The following is a 21658-nucleotide window of genomic DNA, read 5'->3' as shown; positions in this document are numbered from 1 at the left end:
AGCAGTGAACATGAACTCTGTGTCAAATACTGAGCTTCAGTACAGATTCAAGTTGCAGTTATTTATATGTCTTATCACCTTAAATCTTCACTCAAAGACAAGTATCTTTGACAGTGCATATATAGGTGTATCATATATAAGAGACAAATGTTGTTCCTTCAGTATGTTGGCATTACTAAATTTGGCTCATTGCTTACTAGGGGTGAAACGATATTCGTATCGATATTGAACCGTTCGATACAGTGCTTTCGGTTCGGTACGCATATGTATCGAACAATACAAAATTTGTAATTTATTTTATCAACTTTCCTTCTGACGATGCTGTCTGTGTTGAGCGCTCAGTGAATCTGCGTTCGACTACTCTGCCTAGGGTCGACAGTGCAGCCTAGACGGAGTAGTCGAACGCAGATTCACTGAGCGCTCAACACAGACAGCATCGTCAGAAGGAAGAGCGCAGGGCAAGCTAGCGAGACAGAAGTTAAGCTCTCCTTACAACATGGACCTCCCCCACTCTCATTCAGATCTGGCGTTTGGAATTATTTTGGTTTTCATGTGACGTATGACCCTGAAGGTAAGCGAGTCATGGACTAAAGTAAAACAGTATGTTGGATGTGCCATGCAATGCTCAATTACATGGGTGGGAACTAGTGTGTTAGCGCAGTTAGCTCGTTAACGTGTTGGCCGTCTAGCCCCATGCACGGGGCGATCGGCGGTAGCTCATTAACGGAGATTTGCCGTGTTGTGGCGTTAAGGTCATTTTTCAACGAGATTAACCTGAAAGCACTAGTGGGAACACAACGAATATGACTGCACATTTACGCCGACATCATCCTAGTGCAAAGACAAGTGGAAGCAGAAAAAAAACAAGCAAGCATGCTGCTAACTTTAGCCGAGTCATTTAGACAGCTGTTTAATATGCTGCTGAGAATATAGCCCAGAAGAAGCAGATAGTATAGCTTTTATTTTGGAAAGAGACATTTCTCTGTAATAAACTCTCTTTTCCAAAGATGAGTGATTCCTCAATCAGATACAGGGCTCGCAATATCGCTAGCCCAACGTCCCGGGGCTAGCGATTTTTTCAGTCGGGGTACCAAAATCTATCTCTGCCCTGCCCGTCGGGCTATTGTAGGAAATTTTAAAATATTCCTTTATTGGGTGAGAAAATCAGACCATGTCATAACTGCTTTAAGTCATACAGAATAGATATCAGAGCCTTAAACAGGCTGGCTTCTGCTAAATGGGTCAAACTGGGCAGAAAGTATACAAACACATAACATCCTTATAGAATATGATGTAACACTATAGATCAACTTACCTCAGAATATATAAAGCATATAAACAATTACAGTAATATGATGCAACAAACACAGCAGTGCTACTAATCCAAAATACTCAAAGCTTCATAGAACTGGAACAAACATTTATTTTTAGGTCCATTCTGCTGCTGATACATACTTTAGGTTTCTGAATATTAAACTTGTTGCTGCCTTTCATAGTGTGTAACTTGAAGGCCCTGAGTACTTTCTCCCACACTGAAAACACTGGAATGATAAAATGATTTGAACATTACCTAATAAGACTGATTCAGGACAGACAATTAGTTATTTTAAACTTTTCTAGCAGTCCTTCACAAACAGGGAACAGTCTGTCTATTCTCTCCATCTGTCAGCTGCTGCTGGCTCTTCCTCCTCCTCTTCCTCACACACTGTTGAGTTTGTCCTGGTGGATCATTAGGGGTCCTGCTTGTGCCGTAATATTCAGGACTGCAAACCGAGCAGCATCACTGACTTTCAGCTTGTTGTGTTTGTGGATATATGACTGACTTTAATTATCCACAAAATCATCACAATCTCTGTAAGATTAAGGTCGACTACATATATATATATATTTTTTTAAAGTAAAGGCTTTAAAACCAAGTTAATTCTGAAAGTACAGACATCGCTAATGTCACATAACTTTCCCGACATGTGGCCAACAATAATGGTTTAATGTTCTTCATTAAAAAAATATTTGCGCATAAATAAGTGACATAATATTCAGTACTTACTTCTGAAAGTTTACTCTTCCTCCGCTCCGCTTCCACCGTTTTTTTTCGGCAAAATTATCCACACCACCACCGCACTATGAAGTCTGGGATATGTTGGGCCATGAAGGCTACACCGACCCATCCTTAAAATTCAGGGAAATTAAGGACGCATTTGAGGGCCGCATGTAGAGCAGCCTTTGAATTGGGACAGCCTTCTCTTGTTGCTGTGACGTAATCGGCCTTAAAATGCAGCCTTTAAGGCTGCAAACCCCAAATCCGGTCATTGGTACTTCCTGGCTTGTGTAGTTACTAGGTAACAAAAGCTCAACACTGCCCCTAGCGTCCTGGAGCACTTACGTTGTGTTTTGGAATTTGCATGTGTTTTGGAGTTTGCAAGTGTTTTTGAGTTTGCAAGTGTTTTGGATTTTGCAAGTGTTTTGGAGTTTGTACGTGTTTTGGAGTTTGCATGTGTTTTTGAGTTTGCAAGTGTTTTGGATTTTGCATGTGTTTTGGAGTTTGTACGTGTTTTGGAGTTTGCATGTGTTTTTTAGTTTGCAAGTGTTTTTTAGTTTGCAAGTGTTTTGGAGTTTGCATGTGTTTTGGAATTTGCATGTGTTTTGGAGTTTGTACATGTTTTGGAGTTTGCATGTGTGTTTTAGTTTGCAAGTGTTTTGGAATTTGCATGTGTTTTGGAGTTTGTACGTGTTTTGGAGTTTGCATGTGTTTTTTAGTTTGCAAGTGTTTTGGAGTTTGCATGTGTTTTGGAATTTGCACGTGTTTTGGAGTTTGCAAGTGTTTTGGAGTTTGTACGTGCTTTGTCTCTAGGGGCCACCATAGCTTCTTAATGTATGTTCTTTAAAATACAGCTTGTGTTTTTTAATATATTATAATTATAATAATTATTATGTGGACATGCATATTAGATCGTTTTTTTAGTGAAATATAATCCCTCCAGAAAGGCAGGAAAAGCCCGGAAACTTACTTTAAAACTAAATATATTTCTAAATACTTCAAAACTAAATATGTTCCCTAAAACGGTGACAGAGCTACAGACCCATGACAGCCTTACACAGGTAGCCAGCAGCTATGACCAGCACTACTTGTGCAGTTAATAAAAGGACAGGTAATGTTTGTTGCGCTGTTGCACACAAAGCACGCTCGTTTGTTTCAGTTCGTCAGTTGCAACAAGACAACTTACCAACGTGTACGTAATAAGCTAATACTCCTGTGTGCTATACACTACAGTTTACGCTGTACACCTACTTACTGGTTTTGTCGCATCAGTCTATGTCTCTGAGTTAACTTGTGTTTCTCCTACAGCTCCGGACCGCAAAAAATGCGCGTGCTCTTTGTGAGCTCGTTTCCGGCTCGTAACCAGTGCGTTCTGCCGTCAAGGGCGATCATTGGTTAAATGTGATCATGTGACTGATGCAAGCCAGATCCTTTTATTTAGCAAAACTGTGATTAATAGTTAAATATTATTGTTGAGGGGCACAGACAGGACTCCGCACGCACGCACACATTAAAAAAAAAATAATTTTTTTTTAAAAAAGTTGCCTCAACAAAAGGGCACTTTGGGCACCCATCAGGAAAGGGGCGGGTGCTCAAGCCCCTCTAGCCCCCCCCCCCCCCCCCCTCTGCACGTGCCTGTCCCTGTCAGTACTCTTGCTGCAGCATTTTGGATTAACTGAAGGCTTTTCAGGGAGTTTCAGAATCAGAATCAGAATACTTTATTGATCCCTGGGGGAAATTATTTTGATCCCTGGGGGAAATTATTTATTTTTCAGGACATCTTGACAATAATGAATTACAGTAGTCCAGCCTGGAAGTAATAAATGCATTAAATGGTTTTTCAGCGTCACTCTGAGACACGATATTTCTAATTTTAGAGATGTTGCACAAATGGAAGAAAGCAGTCCTACATATTTGTTTAATATGTGCATTGAAGGACATATCCTAGTCAAAATTGACTCCAAGGTTGCTCACAGTGTTACTGGAGGCCAAAGTAATGCCATCCAGAGTAAGAATCTGGTTAGATACCATATTTCTCAGATTTTCAGGGCTGAGTACAATAACCCCAGTTTGACCTGAATTAAGAAGCAGAAAGTTAGTGGCCATCCAGGTCTTTATGTCTTTAAGACAGTGAATCAGTGCCTCTATCGAGTGGTGCTTTTTCAGCTGTCTAAATGCTCTGTTTCTGTTCATTTGTGCTTTTCAAAACTGCTCCCAACAAACATAGATGTTTACATCAGTGCTCTAACAACTTCTACTGTTATAACTGCACATTACTTTTCTCAGCTTATATATACACACTAACTTATTGGAAGTTACATGTCTACTTTTTAATGCACAGGTACAATACACAATCTGCAAATTTCTAATTATTCTAAATATTCCTAACTATTTAAACATCTTTCAGTATCCTGCTCTGTTTGCACACTATCTGTACGCTAATTCTAACAACTGTACTGTACTCTGCTCTGGTAACTATTGTCCATGATGTAAATATGTAAAACAAAATTGTGTTTTCTGTTCTGTGTCCTGTTCTTTTTGTATATGTGTGTGTTTTTTGCTGCTAATACAACCAAATTTCCCCTTGTGGGACAATTAAAGGATTATTCTATTCTAGTCTATTCTATTTACTCATTCCACCAAGGCACACTATTTTTTACCACTGCCCACTACAACCCTTTGAATGGTTTCTTCTGGAATCTGCATGTTTACTGTCAGCAGCTTTTTGTTAAAAAGATTTGGCTACACTTATATTGTCCCAAAGAAATTCTTCACATTTCACTTACTTAACACTTTGTAACTAAACTTTTCCCAGTTTATTCTACCAAGGTCCAATCTCTGTGCTCTCTACTTTAATTATTGTTAAATTTTGCAAATAGCAATACTTCCAACTTCTGTATTTAGTAAACTATTATACCTAGTACCTTTCCTACTCCAGAAAATGGCCAAAAATCCTCTACATCTCCACAGTGTGCTATTTGCATTGACAACTCCACACCATATTATTTTCCATCAACAGCCTTCACTATATCAACAAGCAAGTATTTTACATGGACTGTAGTAGTTAATAATAGTTACCTCATTGTCTCTCATTCAAAACCCTAACTTTATCCCATTCTACACAAGGGTTAGGGCTAGACAAGGATGATTTTGTGTAAAAACTACACAGCCCAAACTGACAAAACAAAACTGTAAAAAAAAATCAACATGATTGGGAAGGCTGCAGAAAAATACCTTGGAATTAATGAATTGGGATGGGAGACAGTTAAGGAAATGCTGAGTGGTACAAGTCCTAGTCATGGGATGGTTCTTTGTGGTATTAATCATTCTACAAGGGCTTTGTTATATGCACTGTAAAGAAAATTCTGTAAAACAACAGAAATATTCAGGCAGCTGGGTTGCCAGAGAAAACTGTAAAATAATGAAAATTTACTATCACATAAAAATACAGAAATATTCAGTAAATAAAATACAGAAAATATCAGTATAATAATGAATTAAATGCTCCCTCTTCACAACGACGGACCGGTGCAGTGTCCGCATCACTGTGTCCACAGCACCAATCCGTCTGTCAATCTTTGGCTCCCTTCTCCCATCACTCGCGAACAAGACCCCGAGATACTTGAACTCCTCCACTTGGGGCAGGAACTCATCCCTGATCCGGAGTGGGCACTCCACCCTTTTCCGGCTGAGAACCATGGTCTCAGATTTGGAGGTGCTGATCCTCATTCCCGCTGCTTCACACTCGGCTGTGAACCGTTCCAGTGCGAGCTGGAGGCCATCACTCGATGAAGCCAACAGAACCACATCATCCACAAAAAGCAGAGATGAGATTCTGAGGCCACCAAAGTTAAAGCCCTCCCTGGTCTGCCAGTCCAGCGGTACTGCCCCTGATCTCCACGCAACATTGTAGAGGAGTGTCAACCAGGACAGCCCTACAACGTCCAGAGCCTTCAGGAACTCGGGGCGGACCTCATCCACACCAGGGGCTCTGCCACCAAGGAGTTGTTTAACTGCCTCAGTGACCTTGCCCCTGGAAATTGGCGGGCCATCCCCGTCATCCCCATCCCCCAGACTCTGCTTCCTCCTTGGAAGACGTGTCAGTGGGATTAAGGAGGTCCTCAAAGTATTCCTTCCACCGCCCAACCATTTTCTCAGTCGAAGTCAGCAGCGCTCCGCCAGCGCTATACACAGTGCAGGTAGAGCACCGCTTTCCCCTCCTGAGATGCCTGACGGTTTGCCAGAATCTCTTCGAGGCAGTCCGAAAGTCTTTTTCCATGGCTTCTCCGAACTCCTCCCACACCTGAGTTTTTGCTTCAGCCACTGCCCGAGCCGCATTAGCCCGTCGGTACCTGTCAACTGCCTCCGAAGTCCCACAGGCTAACCAAGTCTGATAGGACTCCTTCTTCAGCCTGGTGGCTCCCTTCACCTCTGGTATCCACCATTTGGTTCGGGGATTACCACCACGACAGGCACCAACCGCCTTGCAGCCACAGCTCAATGCAGCAGCTTCGGCAATGGAAATGCTGAACATGGAGCATTCGGACTCAATGTCCCCAGTCTCCCTCGGGATGCTGTTGAAGATCTCACGGACTGGGGCCTCTGCTAGGCGTTCCCAGCACACCCTCACTATGCATTTAGGTGCACCGTGTCTGTCTAGCGTCCTCCCCCACCACCTGATCCAACTCACCACCAGGTGGTGATAAGTTGACAGCTCAGCTCCTCTCTTTACCCGAGTGTCCAGGTCTGGTGATAGGATTACAAAATCGATCATCGACCTACGGCCTAGAGCGTCCTGGTGCCACGTGCACTTATGGACACTCTCATGTTCAAACAAGGTGTTCGTTATGGCCAAACTGTGATTTGCACAGAAGTCCAATAACAAAACACCGCTCGGGTTCAGATCAGGGAGGCCGTTCCTCCCAGTCACGCCCCTCCAGGTCTCGCTTTCGTTACCCACGTGAGCGTTGAAGTCTCCCAGTAGGACAACAGAGTCTCCTGGTGGAGCACCTTCCAGCACCCCAGCCAGGGACTCTAATAAGGCTGGGTACTCTGAACTGCCACTCGGCGCATAAGTGCGGATGACAGTCAGGACCCGTTCCCCGACCCCAAGGCGCAGGGAACAAACCCTCTCAAGGTTCAAGGTTCTTTATTTGTCACATGCATAGTTATACAAGTATAACACACAGTAAAATGTAGCCTGACACGGTCCTTGACATGTGCAAAAATGGGGGGGGGGGGTAGAGGAAGAACATTATGTATATATATATATAGTATATACATTGGGTGAATGTGCAGTAATAGCTGCAAGCAGGTGAATTCTGTACATTAATAAGAATAGACATCTGACTATTTTACAGAATAGACAATATAAACATATTTAAAATTAAAGGAATTTGGAATGTCATCCACCAGGAAGAACCCCAACGCACCGGCAGCAAGCCGAGGGGATATTAGAATACCTACCCCAGCCCGCCACCTCTCACCAGGGGCAACTCCAGACTGAGACAGAGTCCAGCCCCTCTCCAGGAAACTGGTTCCAGAGCCCAAGCCATGCGTAGAAGTGAGCCTGACTATATCTAGCCCGTACCTCTCAACCTCATGCACTAACTCAGGCTCCTTCCCCACCAGAGAGGTAACATTCCATGTCCCAATTGCCAGTCTTGGTAGCTGGGGATCAGTCCGCCAGGGCCTCCGCTCCTGGCCGCTGCCCAGCACACAATGCACCCAACCCCTACGGCCCCTCCTGCAGGTGGTGGGCCTGCGGGAGGATGGGCCCATGTCCCCTTTTCGGGCTGTGCCCGGCCAGGCCCCATGGACTAAGGCCCGGCCACCAGACGCTCGCCCTCGGGCACCCTCCCCGGGCCTGGCTCCAGGGCGGGGCCCCGGTAACCCTATCCCGAGCAGGGTAAACTGTTCCCTCACTGTTTTTCTCATAAGGGTCTTCTGAATCGCTCTTTGTCTGGTCCCTCACCCAGGACCAATTTGCCATGGGAGACCCTACCAGCGGGCAAAAGCCCCCAGACAACCAGAGGTGGGTCGAGTATCCAAAAATTGTACTCAAGTAAGAGTAGCATTACTTTAAAATATTATTACTCAAGTAAAAGTGAAAAGTAGTCGTCAAAAAAGTTACTCAAGTAAGAGTAAAAAAGTACTTGGCGAAAAGACTACTCAAGTAGCAATATACTTTTCATGTTCGTGCAATATACCTTTCACGTTTGAACAATATAATACCACATTCGTACAATATAATATTTATATTGTACGAACGTGATAATTATGTATATTGTAATAACGTGATATTATATGAAAAGGTATATTGTACTAACATGATAGTATATTGTACAAACATGAAAAGTATATTGTTAGAACAATATACTTTTCATGTTATAACGTTATATGGCTCTATTTTTCTTTTGCCTGGGTGGCAGCTCTACGCTTCCGTATCCGAGGCTTTTCAATGTGGCCTCACAAAATTATCACGACTACAACAACCACAAAAAGAGTTGGATGGACATTGCTACTCAATCACAGCTGCCTGGTCAATGTTTTTCATTAGTAATTTAGCAAAGTTGATGGTGTGTGTGTGTGTGTGTGTGTGTGTGTGTGTGTGTGTGAGTAAAAGACAGAGAGGGAGAGCGAGGGACAGATTTTGTATGATAAGCTTCATGTTATGCATGCACAGTTTGAGTACTCAGGTCGCATCAGAGCATCAGGCCGTATAGTGTGAGACCCTGCATTGTGACCTATGAACTTTAATTGTACAGTTTGAGCAGGAGCTGAATAACGTGACTGAAAAAAATCGCACAGTGTTTGCCCAGCTTAATGCAGACTGTTTAAACTAAACAAGCTGCTGTTTCACATAATAAACCCTGTCACCTGCAGTATTGCCTTCTGTTTTAACAGTTAAAGCAGTAGAGACGAGCTGTTTGCATGTGCATGGAACTCATTAACCAGGCTAGCTGTTAGCTTATAGCTCATGCTAGCTAACCAGCGAGCAGTTAAAAAGACAGCTGGAGCTCCACAAAACACCCACAAACTTATCTCACTACAACGTAGCGCCGAAAATATGACTCGCAGCTCGAGCTCGACACAGCTGCTGTAACATAAGACTGGCATCCAGCTAACCACAGCTAAAAAGATATTTAGAGAAAACTTACTGTTTCCTCAGGTTACACGAGTTGAGTTGTTTCACGCTGAAAAGTTGGTTTGTTTTGGCTCTCACTGAAGACACCGACACTGCAGACATAGCTGTTCTTTTGTACTGCTTTTAAGCGAAACATTCTTTGTATGTGAGGAAAATGCTGTTCATCGTCTTCAGCTCTAGCGTAGACTCTGCCATGTTTTCATGTTTCTTCTTTCCGTGTGTCCGCTACTTTGAAACGCTTGGGCCGTTCTGCCCGCCACAGTTTCAAACTGGTCATGTGACTGCATGGCCACATCTCATTGGTAAAAAAGTACCAGAAACTCCACTGGCGGCATGTTATCTAATGTGTTAAACTATTTTTTTTTTTAGTAACAAGTCGAATTTTGCAAATGTAGCGGAGTAAAAGTACCGTTTCTTCTTCATAAATGTACTCAAGTAAAAGTAAAAAGTATCATGCAAAAAGGGTACTTTAAAAGTACATTTTTTTCAAAAACTTACTCAAGTAAATGTAACGGAGTAAATGTAACTCGTTACTACCCACCTCTGCAGACAACATAGCCCCTGGGATCCCTGGAACACACAAACCCCTCCACCACGATAAGGTAGCGATTCATGGAGAGGATGATGCGGACGCTGCACCGGTCCGTTGTGGTGAAGAGGGAGCTGAGTGCAAAAGTGAAGCTCTCAATTTACCAGTCGATCTACGTCCCTACCCTCATCTATGGCCACGAGCTGTGGGTAGTGACCGAAAGAACGAGATCACAGATACAAGCGGCAGAAATTAGCTTCCTCCGAAGGGTGGCTGGCCTCTCCCTTAGAGATAGGGTGAGAAGTTCAGCCATCTGGGAGGGGCTCAGAGTAGAGCCGCTGCTCCTCCAGATCCAAAGGAGCCAGTTGAGGTGGTTCGGGCATCTGACAAGGATGCCTCCTGGGCGGCTCCAGGGTGAGGTGTTCCGGGCATGTCCCACCGGGAGTTGGCCCCAGGGCAGACCCAGGACACGCTGGAGAGATTATATCTCTTGGCTGGCCTGGGAATGCCTTGGTGTTCCCCCGGATAAGCTGGAGGAGGTGGCTGGGGAGAGGGAGGTCTGGGCCTCTTTGCTTAGGCTGCTGCCCCCGCGACCCGGCGTCGGATAAAGCGGATGAAGATGGATGGATGGACTAAAACAATATATGAAAGTAATGAGAAAGTGGCCACTTTCATGAGTAAATCATATAAGCCTTATATGATTCACTATATGAAGTAGGCCACATCTTATGCAAGTCTTTTATGAGTTTTTACTATTTCTTTTCCATATGGCCAGTAGCTACGACTTGCTCCTTCATCAGCGTAGCCTGGTGGGTGGAGGTGGCCAGCAGCTCCGCTGCGACGCTGAGGACTGCTATACGCTGGTATAACAAGGGGGCGGGGCCAACCGAACCCAGAAAAACACACTCAACCCTCCAGCCACCAGATAAGTCCCCCCCCGCCTTTTTAGTTCTCATGTTGAACTCGGTGAACTGCTTAGACAAGTGGGGGTAAAGCAGGAGTGAACTCACGAGCAAGACACTCGTGTACAGAAGGAAGCTTAGGTTACTGAGCTACCGAGTGGTAAATGGTAATGGTAAATGGATTGATTCTTATATAGTGCTTTTCTAATCTCCCGGAGTACTCAAAGCGCTCTATACAACCTGCCACATTCACCCAGTCACACCCATTCCACAAGCACTTTCTCTATACATAGTGCTTTCTAAGTACATTCACACTCCGATGGATGCATCGGAGAGCAACTTGGGGTAAGTATCTTGCCCAAGGATACTTGGCATGCAGACTGGAGGTGCCAGGGATCGAACCACCAACCATCCGATCAGTAGATGCCCTGCTTTACCTCCTGAGATACAGCCACCCCAGTGGGCCCCTGCTGGCCGCGTAAACTCACAACATGTGGGCAATATGCAGGAAGCCGACACTGCAGGCTGGAGAATTCTCACTTGCCAGCTGACATATCACACACAGCGAGATTTGACTGGCACGTAAACTGGTGAACCCCAGGAAATATGCCAGGGGAACACAGCCTGCAGCAACAACTCGTAGGCAGCAGCGAAATTGCAAGACCTCGGGAACAGAAAGACACCCACAATAGTTAAAGAACTCACTAGCCAGGCAAACCTCAGCAAGGACCCACTGGCCGCGTGAACCCGCAAGACCGTGAGCAATGTGCCAGGGGAACAGCCGGCTGCAAAACCCTAGGCGAACGCCAGGTGTGCAATCCGCAAGACCAGGCACCAGCAGCTAGAGCCACAGCAGCTTCCTATCTTTTTAAAAAAAGTAATTTATGTATCCTTTTTTCTGGATAACAACCTGCAGTTATTTGTTAACATTTTTTAACAAGTCTCAGACACGGCTCCTGAGCTATCCCAGCCGAATCTCAAACTCCAACCCACAGATTTTCAAAGGGATTTAAGGCTAGTCCAGGCCAGTTAATAATGTTCATGTTGGTTGTCTGGGGGTAGTTCTTCAAAATGCATGTTTAGGTTTCACTCTTATAGTCCACTGGAGCACAAATTGAGTGTCATCTTTATGCTACAATACACACCATCCTAGTCTGACCCTCAGGCCAGGGTTCCATTCCTCAACTGTCGTGGCCATCTGCAAGCCATCAAACAGCATTCAGCCGTCCGCTACCCCACGGTGGTAACTTGGCTCTTGTACCTTGTGTCTCCTTGTGTTCTCCGCTAACCAATCTAGGATCGTTACTCACCTCACCTGCAGCTGCTTCCTGAATGCTGGATTTCCCTCTCTACTCACCTCAAAAGGCTTCGCTGGCTCTACTCACACACCTCCTCATTCCTGCCCTCCAGCCTGTCTCTCACATATGGATGATGCAAATGGTTGGATTACCCTCCCTGCATGAAACACTCACACGGCTATTAGGGTATTAAAAAGTACAGGGTGGGCCATTTATATGGATACACCGTAATAAAATTGGAATGGTTGGTGATATTAAAGTTCCCCCTCACATATACTCATGTGCCACAAACAGGACTTTAATATCACCAACCATTCCCATTTTATTACGGTGTATCCATATAAATGGCCCACCCTGTAGAATGATTGGTAGAGCCTTCAGGCCCCTCTTGCGTGAAACCAGTTTGGATTCAGGAGACATTCATTCTTTCTAATGTTAAGATTAGGCTTAAAACGTCCCTTTTTTATAAAGCTGGGCTGGATCAGGTGACTGAGAATCCTCCCTTAATTACACTGCAACAGGTTGCTGGGGGATTCCCAGATTGCGTGTTTCTTCTTTTTTTTTTTTTTTGCCTGTCCCGTTTGGCTCTTTTGCCATCAGAATTATTGTCTAAAGGCAAAGAAAGATGCCCAACGGATTTACTTTACCAAATTGACCATCCCAGCCTTGCCATAATGGTCCATTTGATTCACCTTTTATTGTTTATTTTATTTTCACTTGCTGAATACGGGACAGACTTGACTGGGGGAAAGAAGGGGAGAAAGAAAGAGTGAAAGAAACAGCTGAGAAGAGGGATGGGGGAGAAGGGCAAAAAACAAAAACCAACAGAATGGGCAGAAATAAAATGCATATATCGATCACCTGGATCACCTGTTGAGAAAGAAAAAAAGAAAACAAGCAGAAGAGAACAAGAGTAATAGAATAAACAACATCACAATGATATATGGGAATATGACAGTAAATACTAAATATTAAACATTATTGTGCAGGACATAAGATCAACAGAACACAGTGTGCTTTGAGGTAGGAGCCAAAAAGGGTGTAGTTTGTGGGTGTGATCACCCGTGTGTACACCTGTGAGCATGGACGCGCTTGTTTTTTTAAAAGGTTCCTTCATGTAATGATCTGCTAGAGGGTGTGGGGGGGCCACAGCCCCATCCTCCAGGGCATGAAGCAGGTATGGAGGAGATCAAAACTCCAGACATCCAGAGGCCCCCAGAACACGAGAGACCAAGGAAGACTAACAGAGGGGCAGCCGCGCCACTGTTCCAGAAAGAGCTGAGGAGAGTCCCAGATGAGGGCTCACTCAGCAGCCGCGCTGTGACGCCCGTGAGCTCTGCCGGCAGCCAACTGTGCCTGAGTGACCGAGCCCCAGGCCGAGAGGCTGGGGCCACCCCACCTCCGAAGTGGCCCGAGCGAGCCCCAGGCTCCAGGCCCCGATAAGCGGCTGCCAAGGAGTGAGCCGGTGTGTACCTGGACGCCCATCCCCAGACACAAAGAACCACCAACGCACCGATGTCTGAGGGAGTCCGCCACTGGCAGGGGAAGTGGTGGTGGGGGAAGATAGGCCTCCAAACCTTGGAGGGCCTGAGATGTCCCCAGAGAGGTGGTGTCTGATACCCAACCTGACATAGACACAGACATACAGGCACACACATATACAAACATCCATTCCCACCCTCATGCTCTCATATGCACTTACTCCACACTCAACCAACGTGGAGACAGACATAAAGAGACGCTGTACACACGATCAAACTCCCCAAGCGTACTCTACGAACCGGGTCTAGGTACCCTTGTCCCTGGAGGGGGGAACTGCACCCAGACCCAGGTGGTGTTACCCTTTTCCCTGCGGTGGGGAGAGGCAGACCGCCCCGACTCCGCAGCAGCAGGGAGGCCCCACACTCCAGACGGCAGTCGGACGGCCAACTCCTCCTCCTAGCCCCCCCGCTCCAGCAGACCGCAGAGAATGGGGGTGAGAGAAGACTCCAAACCTCCCTCCACCCGCTCATTGTAGTGTTGATGCATGTGTGTTCTAAGGTGCATTTAAAACCCAGGAGGGCATGGAGCTACCTGCCAGAGAGCAGCAGGTAAGCGCATAGTCCCTCCTGCTAGTTTGCGTGTTTCTTCTTAACTCACCTTTTTGTCCACTAACTATGTGTACACCATTCTGCATTTAACCACTCTGCATTTAATCTTTAGTTAGTATTAATCTCTTCTGATTGTAGAAGATGGCTTTTCCCTAGGGATTAATAAAATATTCTGATTCTGATTATTCTGATGGCTGCCCCTCTCTCAGTCTGGTTCTGCTGGAGGTTTCTTCTTGTTAAAAGTGAGTTTTTCCTTCCCACTGTCACCAAGTGCTTGCTCAAAGGGGGTCATATGATTTTTGGGGTTTTCTACAATAACATAGTTTTTAGTGTATTTTTGTAGAGTTACAGTGTACCTTACAGTGTAAAGCATCTTGAGGTGTCTTTTGTTATGATTTGGTGCTATATGAACTGAACCACTGAACTGAATTAAATTCAGCTGTGTCAGAAAACATCCTAAGGATGTACAGTTAAACCAGAATTCATAATGTTTCTTTAGTAAAGATCTGTATATACTGTGGAATGCTCCTTCCCCACAAAAAAAGCTGTTGAACAGTTTCACTGATATCACAGGGTAGAATACTTTGAATCCACAGCAAATGTTTCACTTTTTCTTATAACACTTTGAAGCCTTCTCTTCTGCATTCAGGATGTTTTTAATGTTATGTAGCATTTTCAGGCTTTGCTTGGTATCATAACATCCACAAAGTGTGACAAATAAATTTGAAAAAAGACACACCTATTAATTTAAAATAAATAATTTTATACAAACACTATCTGTGGAATTCTCAGCTCTAGTTTGAATAACGGCTGCTGATTTGACGATTTCAAATATGTACTTGTATATAGTACATTCTTGCAGTACATCCCTACGAATGCAGCTCATGTAATGCAACAGTTCTACTTTACTCTAAATACCATTTATCTCTCAAAAGACAAGTTTTCTCTCAGGATTTGTCTCAGGAGATTCAGTAGAACACGATGTCTGCAAGAGACTTTCAGGGCTCTAAGAAACAATAGACTTTTCTGATTTGTCTGCTTGGTCAAACAATAAGAGCTGATCACCCGTAAAATTGCGCCTATTATTGTATCATATAGTTGATCAATTAGACAATTAATTCTATGTGTGAATGTATCTATGTATGGACTGAAACTTTAATTCTAATTTTTTTTTAAATGTAGTTTTAATTATAAAGAATATATTAAAAACACAACCATATGTAGTCATTTTTTCATCAAAATAAATAGGGGTAAATAAATAGAAAAGAATAGAATAGAATAGAGTGCCTTTATTGCCACTTTACAGCTGTACAGTGAGATACAGAGCATCTCCAACTCAGTGAATAATAATATATTATATAATAATATAATATAATATTGATTATCATTATCTCCTCACATTCAGCACTGGGTGTATTGAATTTAACACATTTATAATTTTTTGATCTGAATTAAAATTGATTAATATAAATCCTGTTGAGCTTTTTGTGAATGCTTCACTTAGAATCTTACACAATTTTTTGTATTTCCTTTTTTTAAGCTTTTCAGGGTTTTTTTTTTAAAATTATTATCATCATCATTCAGAGGACAGACACTGCTTCACAATTTTATTTATTTTTTCAAACTTTTAGAAAGACGTGATCAGAAAATGAGACATGGAAAACACTTTCACCTTAAAGACTAAAAGTGTCAAACCTTGAGGACTAGCTTGTGTTGCTGCTTTTGGCTCAAACTGCTTTAAGCTTCTTTTTTCCCAGCTGTAAATAAAAGGAAAGAGTGAGCACAGCACACGTCAATGCCTGCAGCTGTTCATTATAGAGTAGTTGCACTGGCTTGCAGTAGCCTGTATTTGACAGGTGCTGGTGTTTTGTGTCCATCCAGTGTGACGTACAGGCGGATGTGCGGGTGTGGAGGATGTGCTAAGTCTGTGTTAAGGCCTGCATTTTCAGTGTGAGTGTATCGTGTGTTTGGTATGTGTGTGTGTACGTTTGTGCGTTCTTCGTTCTCATTGGCTGCTGAAACTTGTTGGAGCCTTTTCCCCTCAAATAAGAGAAAGCGCCAAGAACCTATTGGTTCTCGCGAAAAATCGTCCATTCTCCAGTCCGCCTGGTCCGGACTTCTCCGGGAGAAAATAAACTGATGTCAGACAGAACAACTGTATACTGCGAGCACATTAGCATTTTAAGGACTCCGCTCCACAGCAGTCCCGTGTGCCTGAATGCTGTGGGCTCACATTTTAACATCCAACCGCCGTTTTCGTTTGTTTGCTTGTTTGTTTGATTTTTACTCCACGCTGGATCTGACTGCCACTTTTTATCCTCAGAACGCGTGTGACCAACAAATCAACTCTTGAATCGGACATCTAACGTGTCCATCTTTTTTTCTTTTTTCTCTTGTCTTTTTTTCTTTTCTTTTCTGTTGTTTTTAATGCTACAATGTCGTCTTTGCCAGGAACGGTACCACGAATGATGCGCCCGGCTCCCGGACAGAACTATCCCCGCACTGGATTCCCTCTGGAAGGTAGGAGCTTGACAGTAGCCCTGAACAACCTCTCAGACTCCGGTAGATTTTTTGCGGAGGCTAAAAAAAATGCGAGCCTAATTTGAAGATTATTCAAACAAATATTCTGCATTAAACATTAAAGGCACGTGAGAAGACCTTCAGCGTGCTTAACAGTTAAGGCCTCAACTCCAGGGTAAACTTTGTGTGCAAGGACTGGCACTGAACACAATTGCATGAATAAAGGCAAGTGCCCCCCCCCCCCCCCCCCCGCCCACAACCCCCCCCCCCCCCCAAAAAAAAAGCTCACGTTGCATTATTCTTATGCTAATACAATTTCCGTTGTATTATTCTTATGCTAAATATTAAAGGCCCCGGTCACAAGCACACTTAATCATCCAGTGACCACTTTGTCAGCGAATTGAAAACGACTAGAAATTCCAGAGAAAACAGAGACAGTCTCTACAGCACTTGGGTTGCTTCAAGTTCCGCGCGCCTGGAAATTGGCACCCACCGGCAGAAGCAGAGGATCAGTCCAATATTTGGACAGCGTGACGGCGAACAGTGAAACGTGGCAGCAGGTGCTCTTCACCTCCTCTGCTTGGCATGTGGAACTGTGAAGTGTTAGCCCTTAATGGCGATCAAATGAGATTTGAAAACAATTGACACGTGGTACTGTCAGTGAATACTGGCAGGGAATAGCTGAAAGAACACCGGGCTCGCATTAGGTGTGATTGATAAGAAAAATAGCCTGTCATCAAACTGGATTATTTAATAACAGACAACAGTCTGCGCTTAAAGCCGCTCTGTACCGAATCTGGCCTTGTGTCATCCACAGTATCTACTCCTCTGGGCCAGGGACGGGTCAACCAGCTAGGGGGGGTCTTCATTAACGGCCGACCGTTGCCCAACCATATCCGACACAAGATAGTCGAGATGGCCCACCACGGGATCCGGCCCTGCGTCATTTCGCGCCAACTTCGTGTCTCCCACGGCTGCGTGTCCAAGATCCTCTGTCGCTACCAAGAGACCGGGTCCATCCGACCCGGCGCCATAGGTGGCAGCAAACCCCGGGTGAGAGAAACGATCTAAAGGACAACACGGATAATTGTCTGTCAATACCACTAGGCTAAATGATAAGTTAGTAATCTGTAGATTATCTGTAGGCTTCCACAGCCTTGTTATAGTTTATATTTCCACCTGCTTTCTAAAAAGTCACTCGAAAGATTTCGGGGCCTGTAGCCTGTGGCTCAGCTCACTCTCCTTGTTTCTGTGTGGCTCACGGCAACCTGCAGCAGGTAGCCACGCCGGATGTAGAGAGAAGGATTGAAGAGTACAAGCGGGACAACCCTGGCATGTTCAGCTGGGAGATCCGGGATAAGCTACTGAAGGACGGGGTGTGTGACAGAAGCACAGTCCCTTCAGGTGAGGCCTCCTCTGGTAAGCGGCGTTTAATTCACAGTTTTACTCTCTGAATTTTGCCCTCCGCGAAGAATACATAAAAACAGACTTTCAAATCAAGGAAGTTATCACGAAAAATATATTATTATTATTATTAATATTATTATTATTGTTGTTGTTGTTGTTGTTGCTATCGTTGTAAATGGTAATATGGTAATAACAAAAATAATAACAGTACAATATAATAAAATAATAATGATATAATAATAGAATAACAGTGAATTTAATATAAAAACATTCTTCTTCTTCTTCTTCTTCTTCTTCTTCTTATTATTATTATTATTATTATTATTATTATTATTATTATTATTATTATTATTATGTTATTGCTAAAGATGCCTTTCTGCTCGCAGTGAGTTCGATCAGCCGTGTACTTCGCGCTCGTTTTGGGAAAAAGGAAGATGAGGATGAGTGCGATAAAAAGGAAGAGGACGGAGAAAAGAAAACGAAACACAGCATCGACGGCATCCTCGGGGACAAAGGTAGGCCCCGGGAGGACTAGCGGCTAACTGTCTGCTAATCAGGTCTAAACGGGCGTTTTGCCCCATGACTTCTCCCGCCTGGAGCCGCTTAAATATTCATGGTGAGCGCTGGCGCGGGCTCCCGTCACGCTAAACGGTGACAAATGTCCATACCGATCACAGGCGACAGGAGCCAGGCCGTCAGCTCCGTGTGTGGATACCAATTTCAAGCAGAATTTTCCTCTGAAATGACATTTAGCCTACAAACAAACAAACGCTAAATAAATACATGAACCTAGCCAAAAATGGCACAATTACATATATGCATGTATTAAATTCACAACTTTTAAAATGAAAAGGCATAGTAAATATATCGTTATAGTACGATTTTAATGGAAGGTGTTAAATATCCCCTCTTCATATTTCTTTCATATACACGTATACATGGCGGTTGGAAGCTTTTGTTTAGTTCATTTTTATTAAAGTGACGTCGATGCAGCATGTTTGAATGTAGCGTGTGGACGGCCGTCTGTTCTTTAAACTTGAGGCCTGCAGCGGGCCCAGTGCTTTCTGACCACTGGTTTCACTGGTGATTTTTTTTTTCAAACAGCTATCAAGTCTCCCCCTTTCCACATTCTTCAAAAGATCAGCCCAGCTAGTGTCTCTGTGTCATCCGAGCTTGGCATTTCATAATTTGAAGACTTAGCCTATTACAGCTGGTAATGAAACCTGCCTCTGTTGAATAGGCGTCTGTGTTGGAGAGGGGTGTAATAGCTGGAAGGCATGGTAAGAAATATATTTATCCCCTATCAGCCCTCACTCTCACAGTCCCAGGCACATGCTGTTGAAGGGCCTTAAAGCAGATTAAATTGAGCCTTTTATTTCTTTTCACTTTCATCTCTCAGTGGCTCACTTCATGGTGTGAAGCCTGCAGCATAAATTCATGAGATTGTAAGCTTTCCGCTCCCCTTGTTTAGATAGTATTTTTTTAAATATATATATATAATTATTTTAATTTTAATGTTTACTTTTGGTGGTGTGCTGTACATATTTCAGCAGGAGTCAGAGGGAATTTTAGGTTGAATGGAAGAGGCAGTAGTGATTAAGACAAACTCATTGAAGGGTACTGTTTACCAGTTTTATTTGATCAATTATATGAGATGATTTTTTTATTTACATGATATGTGAGCACTGATTACAGCAAGCTAAAAACGCCATAAAATGAGAAAGCCTAATTTGAAATAACCTTTAAAAGTAACACACACACACGAACACATGATAGTCTGACATTTACATATAACTGATATATGACAAACTTACTGTTAATCTTCAGTTAGGATCATTGTTTACGTTTGCTAAATGTACATATCAAAGCTTCAAAGTAATGGCCTTGGTTCTGTAAATTACTGTCACGTTGTAGAAAACACTGAAAATGCTTCTTGGAGGTGACTGGAATCCAGTTAAACAGCTGTCCAGGCTGTCTTTCTACAGTTTATAGCTATTTAGTGCGTATGCTGTGTCTTAAAGATATAAATAAGCATTATGTAGAAAAAACCCCTCTAGAGTCCAGCCTGGTTGAAAGAAAAAAGGTACACAGTGAGGATAGAGAAAGCACTTCAAACAAATCCAGTGGAGGTGACGGGAAGCTTCTTTGCAGAGAGCACGGTCTGTGGGAAGTTGCAGCTATTAATAACAATTTCCCCGGGCATTCACACTTACTCTACTCCACCTTCACTTTCCTCCAGCTATTTTACCTGGGTTGAAATTGAGGGAGACTTAAATGCTGTCTGCAGATAACACAATCATCACAGCCACGGTCCTGGGCTGTGCATCACTGTATTAAACTGGGATTAACCTCTCTTTTCTCCCCTGCTGTTGTGCACCAAAATTCACATTTTTAACAACTGTGTTACAAAATGTAAAGGGGATTGGAAGTCAGTGGAAGTGTATCAGCAGTAATGAGTAGTGAGTCAAAATCATCATGACAGTGATGTGTCACAGTCATTCGTGGGGTAAAAATTCAAAAATGCTGCTGGCATTTGCGTCAGTGTGAGGATCTGCTGCTTTTCTGTCTTTGACCTGTGGTAATAGTTGGCATGCTTAAATATAGCATTTTGAAGGCATCATCCCACACAGCAAAATCTCCAGTGTTAAATTAACACTGGAGAGTGTCTATATGGGTCCACACCTCTGAGTGTTAAATACAACACTGTTGAGTGTTAAATTAACACTTTTGACAGTGTTATATGTTTAAAAGTAACCGAGTCAGTTTTGAAGATTAACAAAGTCTAACACTGAGCAGTGCTGATTTTTTAACACTGGAATATTTCTAACATTTTGAGTTATTTTCCAGTGTTAGAAAATCAGCACTGCTCAGTGTTAGACTTTGTTAATCTTCAAAACTGACTAGGTTACTTTTAAACATATAACACTGTCAAAAGTGTTAATTTAACACTCAACAGTGTTGTATTTAACACTCAGAGGTGTAGACCCATATATACACTCTCTAGTGTTAATTCAACACTGGAGATTTTGCTGTGCAGAGTGCACATGTAATTTATTTCATTTTAATTAAACAAAGAATTGTAAATATTACAATGAACATATAAAAAGTGTATTGAATTTTAAATATAAAACTAAAGGTTTCCAAACATCAGAAATAAATCCCATCACACTGATTCCAAATCTTTGTGGAGATAATATTTGTTGTCTTACGTAATGATCTAGATTACATCAAAGCATTACCACCGATCAGATGTATAGTTTATAATGATGTACTGTAAATAAAATTTTGTAAGATCCTTGATGAAATTTTGTTCACGGCATATGAATATAAAATGTATTTTAATATAGTATGTTACATTAACACTTTATTGTACTGATATAAGAAGTGATATAAAAATCCAATATAACCAAAAGTCTTAATTTTTATAGCGAGTGATAAAATAAATTAATCACTAGTGAAAATGTAAAAAATCAGTGATGTGAGACCATGATGTTATAAACATCATCACGTAGCCCTCGACTAAACATTCCTAGGATGCACTGATTTTATAGCAAATCATTCCTCTGAAGGACAAAAGAATGCACAGACTTAGGAATCAGCTAACACTGTCCCTAAAGCTTTGAAAAGAATCAACATATAGACATGCTAGTAGTCTGTGATTATGGATGCAGAGGTTGTTTTGCGTCATAACAGGGAAATTTTACTCCCTTACAAATGAGTTATAAGT

General features: G+C 43.0%; 1 protein-coding gene and 1 long non-coding RNA gene across 7 annotated transcripts in view; one reads left to right on the top strand and one right to left on the bottom strand.

Moving 5' to 3' along the window:
* Window positions 1-15598: 15598 nt before the first annotated feature.
* On the bottom strand, window positions 15599-17803 carry LOC146684491 (uncharacterized). 2 transcript variants are annotated; one of them, XR_014917314.1, is made up of 3 exons: window positions 17704-17803; window positions 17316-17591; window positions 15599-15761 (listed from the first exon to the last, which is right to left on the bottom strand). It is a non-coding gene; the product is annotated as an uncharacterized LOC146684491 (long non-coding RNA). The 2 variants fall into 2 exon arrangements; XR_014917313.1 differs by lacking the exon at window positions 15599-15761 and having other exon boundaries at window positions 17261-17591.
* LOC146684488 (paired box protein Pax-7-like) overlaps window positions 16065-21658 on the top strand; it is a 132629-nt gene continuing 127035 nt past the window's right edge. Inside the window, exons 1-4 of one of the 5 annotated variants that reach the window (XM_085444732.1) lie at window positions 16065-16524; window positions 17342-17577; window positions 17799-17943; window positions 18318-18446. In XM_085444732.1, coding sequence (XP_085300858.1) covers window positions 16440-16524; window positions 17342-17577; window positions 17799-17943; window positions 18318-18446 — 595 coding nt within the window. In that variant the 5' untranslated portion in view covers window positions 16065-16439. Of the gene's footprint in view, window positions 16539-17304; window positions 17578-17798; window positions 17944-18317; window positions 18447-21658 lie in introns of all 5 variants that reach the window. The other 4 variants (XM_085444733.1, XM_085444734.1, XM_085444736.1 and 1 more) reach the window with 4 other exon arrangements.

The sequence above is a fragment of the Copadichromis virginalis genome, linkage group LG20 (genome assembly GCF_057382275.1).
Source record: "Copadichromis virginalis isolate Kocher_CV1m ecotype Utaka linkage group LG20, C_Virginalis_male_GT1.1, whole genome shotgun sequence".
Lineage (NCBI taxonomy): Eukaryota > Metazoa > Chordata > Actinopteri > Cichliformes > Cichlidae > Copadichromis > Copadichromis virginalis.
This window is presented reverse-complemented; position numbering and strand designations above follow the sequence as displayed.